Consider the following 8197-nt stretch of genomic DNA (forward strand, 5'->3'; position numbering starts at 1 on the left):
GGTGCTGATATTGAATAATTTCTAACTTTCAAAAAATTTTAACCTGTCTTTTATGGCCCAGAATGTGGCCTATCTTGGTGAATGTTCCATGTGAGCTTGAGAAGAATTTGTATTCTGCTGTTTTTGGAGGAAGCAGTCTATAGGTGTCAATTATATCCCATTGGTTGATGATCCTGTTGAGTTTGGCTATGTCCTTTCTGATTTTCTGCCTGCTGAGTTTATCTACTTTTGAGAAAGGGGTGATATAGTTTCAAAGTATAATAGTGGAATTTCTCCTTGCAGTTCTATCATTTTTTTTTTTTTTAAAAGATGACGGGTAAGGGGATCTCAACCCTTGGCTTGGTGTTGTCAGCACCACGCTCAGCCAGTGAGCAAACCGGCCATCCCTATATAGGATCCGAACCCGTGGCCTTGGTGTTATCAGCACCGCACTCTACCGAGTGAGCCACGGGCCGGCCCTAAAAGTTTGTTTTTTGTTTAAAGTAGTTTCTTCAAACGAGAGGATAACAGTCCTAAGATAAATCTAGAACTCCAGTTTGGATAAAGAAAGAGACTGAAAGAGAAATGAAGAAACCAACACCTGTTGGTGGTAAGGTTGGGGTGGGTCCAGAGAGTGAGAAATGAACAACAGACTCAAAACACTTTGAGGGAAAATATTTTCTAAAAGGTACTGAAGGTTACTTTACAAGACAAGAAAACCAACCTCATGTTCGTTTTGAAAAAGCTATTTACTTTTTTCCAAATGTTATTCCAAATATGTGTTTTATAGACAAGGTTCAGTCTGGGTCAGAAACATTCTGTAGAAGGAAACCATTTTTAGAGACATTGGGAATAATTCTAACAGAAGAAAAAGCTCACATTTATCTATATGTCGCTATGTTCCATGGGAAAATTTCAGGATCCAAAGTGCAAAGACAAAATGAATGTGGCTTTTCTTGCCACATGAAATATTGACCATTTTCCCTTACAGCCTACTCTTGTTAGCTGGGATGCCAAATAGATGACATAGTGACCTTTAGAAGTAGGGCTCCACTGGACAAGGTGGGGCCGGGGATGTCAAGCATCAGAATGAATTTGACTTTAGAAAAACTGGATTTGACCCCAATCAAACCCAAAGTCCAGCCGGCCAGAGATAAATACAAGTTGTACTATCACATTCACAAGGTTGTGCCACTTAACACTAATAAGACTTAATCCAAATTAAAGCTAAGCATACTCCCATCGCTAGTTCCATCTTCAACCTATCCCATTTTTATAAAGGCTCCAAGTTATAGCTCAATTCATAACGGGAGAAGGGGAACTTCCAAGTTCTCAAAAGGTGCCATCTTAAATCCTCTGTCCAGCCCTTTCCTTACCCTGCCCTCCAAATTCCCACCCTGAGACAAGTCAGTCTCACCAAAGAGGTAGGGCTTCTGTCATTGTTTCATGGAAATTAGTTCTAAATGACACCAGAGAAAGGTCATTTCATGAGCAGCATTTAGCTTTGAGCAAAAAGGATGCCCACTCCCCATCCCCAAAAGAACCACAATGAATTCCAAACTAGCCCTTCTACCCCAGTAAAGATCTCCTATTTAAAAGCTTCCAACAACCAGCACAAGGTGCTGATATTGTGTTACTTGAGAAGAAGGAGAGGGAGATATATATAGTTTTAATAAAACCCTCATGCACAATTAAACTTGATTAAAAGCCTGGAGAATGCTAAAAGTAGTAATGAATACAAGAGGCTGTGGAGCAGAGAGTACAGGTGTGCCCTTTCTTTCAGTTGGTAAATTCTGGCAAGTAACAGGCAGATGTGGCCTCATTTGAGCATTGGAGAAGCAAAAAAGTTGCCTTGTCGTCCTAGGTTGGTGGCAGACTTGCTTTTACTCCCAAATCTACGAAAAAAAAAAAAAAAAAAGAAAAAGAAAGAGTAAACTGAAAAAATATTCTGTAAAAAATAGTGAATAGACAACTATAATATTACTTAATATAACATAGTCAACTAAAAGTAGGAAACCCTAGACAACTATTTTGTAAGGTACTCTTAGTCATCTGAAATGACAGACAAAAACAAGTAAAGGCCTTTAGACCCTTTTAAAAGAAGAGATCCATATGTCTCCAAGTTTTCTTTTAGAGTCTACTTGCTAGCTAAGATCTAATTCAATTTTTCTTTCAATAAGCTTCATTATGATGGGAAAGAAGTCTAAGAAAACAGTCATTTTTTTCCTACAAAGGCCAACTCTGCATACCTGGGAGTGTTCTTGGTGAGGGTGGAGCGGACCCTCTGCGACAGGGAGCTAGATGAAGGAGTCTTGAGAAGCTGATGCTCAGGAGTGGTCACAGGCCCCAGTAAACTCACTTCAATCGAAGTTCAGACATTTTTAAAAAAGGAGGAAAAAAAAGAAAGCACCTTATAGATGGCCAGTTTTAAACTAACTACCCTCTGAAGCCTTAAGATCTAATGTTAGAGTAGTCTGGAGTGGGACCCAAGGTTCTGCATCTCTAAGAAGTCCCCAGCCTATTCTGCTACTCTAGAAATCATTCTAATACCAAAGATCTAAACTCTAATTCTCAAGTCCTTACCTCCCATTTATTCATAATCCTCTTGCCATATGGCTTCTACCTCCTATTACCATATGGCTTCTAACTCCTACACTTCCAATGTTGCTCCCCAAAATCACCAATGGCCTCTTAAATAACAAATCCAATGAACACTTTGCAATCATAATGTCCCAGCCCTCTGTGGTGAATTAGACATCCCTGATTCTTGATGCAATCTATTCACCTGACTGGGCTTCATTCCTGCCTGATTTTCCTCCTGTCTGCCTAGCCATAATTTCTCACTTCCTTTTTCAACCCTCTTTGTTTACCTGCTCCTTAAAATTTTTATGTTCTATGAAGTTTTTCACTGAGATGTACTTCACTCTATACACTATTTTGAAATAATCTTTTTTACATTTTTTGTGTGTGTGTGTGTGTGACCAGTAAGGGGATCGCAACCCTTGGATTGGTGTCACCCGCACCGCGCTCAGACAGTGAGCGTACCCTGCCATCCCTACATAGGATCCGAACCTGCGGCGGGAGCGCTGCTGTGCTCCCAGCGCCACACTCTTCCGAGTGAGCCATGGGGTTGGCCCCTTTTTTACATTTTTTAAAATTAAAAACTATAGAGTCCCAAATCTTTCACTTAAATTCTACTTGAGCTCAGGCTCATATATCCAACCACCAAACTTGAATCACTAATCACTAGCATCTCAAATTCAACGTGTAAAACCTAACTCATTAGCTACTCCCTACAACCTATTTCCTTATTTTAAGTCATTTGTACTACCCTCTATCTAATTAACCAAGATAAAATCTGGAATGACCTTGATTCTTTCCCCAAATCCCATCCAATCACTTTGGATTCGTTTTCCTTAATATCTTTCAAAATCTAGCTTCTCCAGTCCATTCCTACTGCCACTGCTGTGTAGATAAGGTCCTCATCCTAACTGGCTTGTATAAATAGCCTCCTCACTGATCCGAACTTCTCCAGTCTTTCCCCATTCCAATGCATCTTCTAATTGCACCAAATGAAAAACCCTTCATGGTCTCCCTTTAATAATAAGAAAAAGCCTAAGTTAGGAACATGACTTAAAGACCTTCATTATCTGCCTCATCTCCAAGTGCCCCTCCTTCAAAGAAACTTTACAGTCCATTCACATTCAAGGACTTGGAGTTCCCCATAACTTCATGGTTTCTGACATCTTTATGCCTCTGCAATTCATCCTCTTTCTGCAAACTCCCAAAAAACTTTCAAAATAAAGCTTAGAATAAAAAAAAAGCACTAAGGTTAGACATCCAGCAAAGTCCCAGGGACCATTTTTTTCATCATTTTATAACACACTGGTATATCTTTTGAACTGTGCAAGCAGCTATTCAATGAATAACTTGACACTCACTTCCTAATTTAGGCCGTTCTCAAACTCCAGAAATCTAATATCTGAACATTTGATTTTTACCTATACTAGAAGAAACAATATGTCCCCTTAAAAAGGAACTTCTGGGGGCCGGCCCGGTGGCGCACTGCGCTAGTGCGCCGCTTGGGAAGCGCGGAGGCGCTCCCGCCAAGGGTTCGGATCCCACATACAGACTGGTTCCCGCTCACTGGCTGAGCGAGGCGCGGGGGCAACACCGAGGGTTGCGATCCCGTTGTCGGTCCCGGTCCGGTACGGGGGCGACACTGAGGGTTGCGATCCGTTGCTGGACACGGAAAAAGACAAAAAAAAAAAAAGGAACTTCTGAAAATAGAGGAACAGGTCTCCTGTACCAGTGAAGTTGGAATGAAACCAGTCTGTTCATATACAATTGTTGGTGGCAATATAAACTGGCAAAAGCCTTTAAGAAATCAAGTTGGTAAAACATCAAGAAATATAAAATGTTCAGGCCCTTTAATTCAATGATTCCCACTCTTGGGAATTTATCATTAAGGAAAAAAGAGGATATATACATATAATGTTGACTAAAGCATTATTTGTAATAAGAAAAATCACCCTGTGCCAGCCAGCCACCAAAAAAAAAAAAAAATACAATTGAAAAATATCAATACCTAATAGAACATTTAATAAATTATAGTTTACAGCCATAAAAATGATAAAAAAAAGATTATGTAGTAACAGAAAAAGTTATCACAATATGCTAAGTGTAATAAGAACAAATTATGTCTAAATTACTACTATATCTATATAAAAAAATGTATATATCCATATGGGTAAAGAAAGAATATGGGGGCTTTCCAGTTGGCTCAGTTGGTTATCAGTGTTATAACATCGAGGTGAAGGGTTGGGATCCCCATATCAGCCAGTTGCCAAAAACAAAAAACAAAAAACAAAGGAAAACATGGAAAAGTACAAAAAAACCCCCCAAAACCCCAAAACTATTAGAATGGTACAATTGCACAAATTTTCCTTTAATGTTAGAATTTTCAAAATAAATTTAATTTTTATTGATGAATATGAATTTCAAACATCTCTAGCAAAGCAGGGAGAGAACAAATGACCAAAACTAAACAAGGAGTCAAATCCCTGAAGAAGCACCACTTAGGCCTTACCTTTAATATCTGGTGTCTGTGGTGTTGAAAAGGCATTTGAATTTTCAATGACATGCAGGGGGTCAATGTTCTCTTGCTCCACCATCATGAACTGACTCCAATATTCCAGAGGCAGTGAAAGCAGGCACTCTACCACCTAAAAGCCACCAAATATGTTAGCAAAATTCCAAAGTTCAGGGCTTACCTCTCACCATTCTCTCATGTTACCATGTTACACAAGTTCATACACACACACACAGACACACACACGCGCAGACACACACACACAGACACACACACGCTTGCCTACCTTGGGTTGACGCTTGATATCCTGTAACATTGTCACTGGGTCTGGATTGGGCACAGCATGGGCAACTATTGTAGGACCAAAGACTTTAGCCAGATTGGCAACATCCATTTTAGTGTTTGGACTCTGAGCCACTCTAAGAAAGAGAGTAATAAATTAGAAGACTCAATCTTCCCCTTAAATGCAGACCAAAATATAAATTCTATAAAAAAAAATTCACCCCTCACACTCTCTAATACCCAACCCACATTATCTTCCCCTTGGAATATTCCCTAATTCCCAGAACAAGTTTCTGCTGTACTCACCTCTGCAAGTGAATCATGAGGAAAGCTAACGTGTCCCTGTTGGCCTGGGGTAGTTCACCAACAGCCTGGTACATGGCAGCTATGCTGTTGTCCTCATCTGTGATTTCTGTAAATGAATAGAAAGCACCCAGAGGCTTAGACTTCTTTCCCTTGACAGCGGGCTTCCAGGTTATCGACCATGAAGTCTCATCTACACAGTAAGCTTCTGAAACTTCTGATTAAGTTCATGACAGTGTCAGACTCTAGTTTCATTAACAAGCATGATACTGGCCAACAGCTCAATATTAGGAGTCAGAACTTTTCAAAAATCTGCCCTTGCAGGTAGAGAAAGCAGCTGGCAACCCATGTGCTAGGAAGACAGACATACAACTGTAGTGACTACAATTATCAGGAAGGTATAAAACCTATTTAAGAGCCTACTGTGTACCAGGTACTGTTCTAAGTGCTGAGGATAAAGAAGAAATAAAGTCCTTGCTTCATGGAATGTACACTCTATTGGAGGAGTCAGTCAAAAAGCAAATACGGGCCAAGCCTGAGGCGCACTCGGGAGAGTGCGGCACTGGGAGCGCAGCGGCACCCCCGCCACAGGTTCGGATCCTATATAGGGATGACCGGTAAGCTCACAGCGCTCACTGGCTGAGCGTGGTGCGACCGGTCTCAAAAAGGACAAAAAAAAAAAGCAAATACGTATCAGGTAGTGATACATATAATAAAGAAAATAAGGCAGGCAAGAAGAAGTAAGAAATTAATGGGAGGTGTTATTTTAAACAAGGTGGTCAGGAAAGGTGTTTCTGAGGAAAAAAAATATCTGAAGAGAAACCTAAAAGAAATAAAGGAATAAGCCATGCAGATATCTAGGATAAGAACATTCCAGGCTGAGACAACAAATGTGAAGGCCTCAAGGTGGGGAGTAAGCTTGGTATGTTCTGAGATTGAAAGAATTCCAGTGTAACTAGAGAGGAAGGAAAAAAGGGAAGGATGTTGAGCAAGATGATGCTGGACATGTAACGAGGCCCCAAATCATGTAGGGTCTTTTGAGCCATGTTAAAGACTGCGGACTTTATTCTGAAAGTGATGAGAAGCCATTGGTGGATACTGATGACAGAAGGGACAACATCTAATTTAAATTGTAGAAAGACCACTCTAGCTCCTGTATGAAGATCATACTATAAAGGGTAACATTAGAAACAAACTACTAACAAGACAATTGGTTAGTAGGTTTCTAAAAGGACAACCTAAAACTTGATCAAAAAATAAGAGCAACAAAAAAGCTGTTAATACCCTTCGTTTAGAAAAGGAGAGGACAGGGGCCGGCCCAGTGGCGCACTGGATAGTGCGCCGCTTGGGAAGCGTGGCGGCACTCCCGCCTGAGGGTTCGGATCCCACATCCAGACCGGTTCCCGCTCACTGGCTGAGCAAGGCACGGGAGCAACACCGAGGGTTGCGATCCCGTTGCCGGTCCCGGTCCGGTACGGGGGCGACACTGAGGGTTGCGATCTGTTGCTGGACACAGAAAAAGACAAAAAAAAAAAAAAAGAAAAGGAGAGGACAGACATGGGAGACATGTATATAGTTACTCATCCATCAAACTATTTGAGCACCTACATTTTTCAAGCACTGTACTAGGCAGGGAATAAAGAAGTAAAAAGAATGAAAAACTCCTGTATTGGTGGAACTCAAATTCAAGTATTAAGATCTTCTCTAAAAAAACCCCCAAGACTTCCAGTCAAGATGGCGGAATAGACGGTCCCTAGCAATTCAACCGATTTAAACTATAAAAACATAACATCAAGTGCATACAGAACGGGGAGACGTCCAGCACGGGAGAGAGAAGCTCCGCGGAGATGACATGCCCTGCGGGGACGCTGTCGCACAATCTAGCAGATAGGCTTCACAGCCACCACCCAGCTCCATTCCCAGCCCGGCCCAGTGCACACAGAGTGGGGAGACGTCTGGCAGGGGAGGCAGAGGCCCTGCAGAAACCACACACCCTGTGGGGCCACCACTGCGTGATCCAGCAGGTAGGCTTCACCACAGGCACCCGGCTCATTCTCAGCCCAGCCTACTGCGCACGGAGCAGGGAGACATCCAGCAGGGGAGGCGGAAAATCCATGGGGACGACACTGCTGCCACACGATCCAGCAGCCCGGCCCAATGCGTACGGAGCACAGAGACGTCCAGCAGGGGAGATAGAAGCTCGTAGAGTCCACACACCCTGTGGGGGGGGCCGCTGCCGCACGATCCAGCAGCAGGTAGGCTTCACCGCCGCCACCCGGCTCCATCCCAAGCCCGGCCTAGCGCGCACGGAGCAGGGAGACATCCAGCAGGGGAAGGGGAAGCTCCACAGAGACCATACGCTCTGCGGTGCCTCAGCGCATCCCAGCAGCCCAGCCCAGAGTGCACAGAACAGGGAGAAGTCCAGCACAGGAGGTGGAAGCTCAGCAGAGACCACACACCCTGCGGTACTGCCCTGTGACCCAGCAGCCCGGCCAAGTCCAAGCTGACCAGAGAGGTGGCTCCCCGGAGAGGCCCAAGACC

At 42.9% G+C, this 8197-nt stretch overlaps 1 protein-coding gene across 2 annotated transcripts in view; it reads right to left on the reverse strand.

The window, feature by feature from the left end:
* Positions 1–709: 709 nt before the first annotated feature.
* The window catches only part of RACGAP1 (Rac GTPase activating protein 1), a 39836-nt gene continuing 32348 nt past the window's right edge, over positions 710–8197 (reverse strand). For both annotated transcript variants that reach the window (XM_008582974.1, XM_008582982.1), the window contains exons 13-17: positions 5660–5765; positions 5358–5490; positions 5069–5204; positions 2229–2337; positions 710–1874 (exon numbers count right to left, since the gene is read on the reverse strand). In XM_008582974.1, coding sequence (XP_008581196.1) covers positions 1799–1874; positions 2229–2337; positions 5069–5204; positions 5358–5490; positions 5660–5765 — 560 coding nt within the window. In that variant the 3' untranslated portion in view covers positions 710–1798. The remainder of the gene's footprint in view (positions 1875–2228; positions 2338–5068; positions 5205–5357; positions 5491–5659; positions 5766–8197) is intronic.

The sequence above is a fragment of the Galeopterus variegatus genome, unplaced genomic scaffold (assembly GCF_000696425.1).
Source record: "Galeopterus variegatus unplaced genomic scaffold, G_variegatus-3.0.2 Scaffold95, whole genome shotgun sequence".
Taxonomy (NCBI): domain Eukaryota; kingdom Metazoa; phylum Chordata; class Mammalia; order Dermoptera; family Cynocephalidae; genus Galeopterus; species Galeopterus variegatus.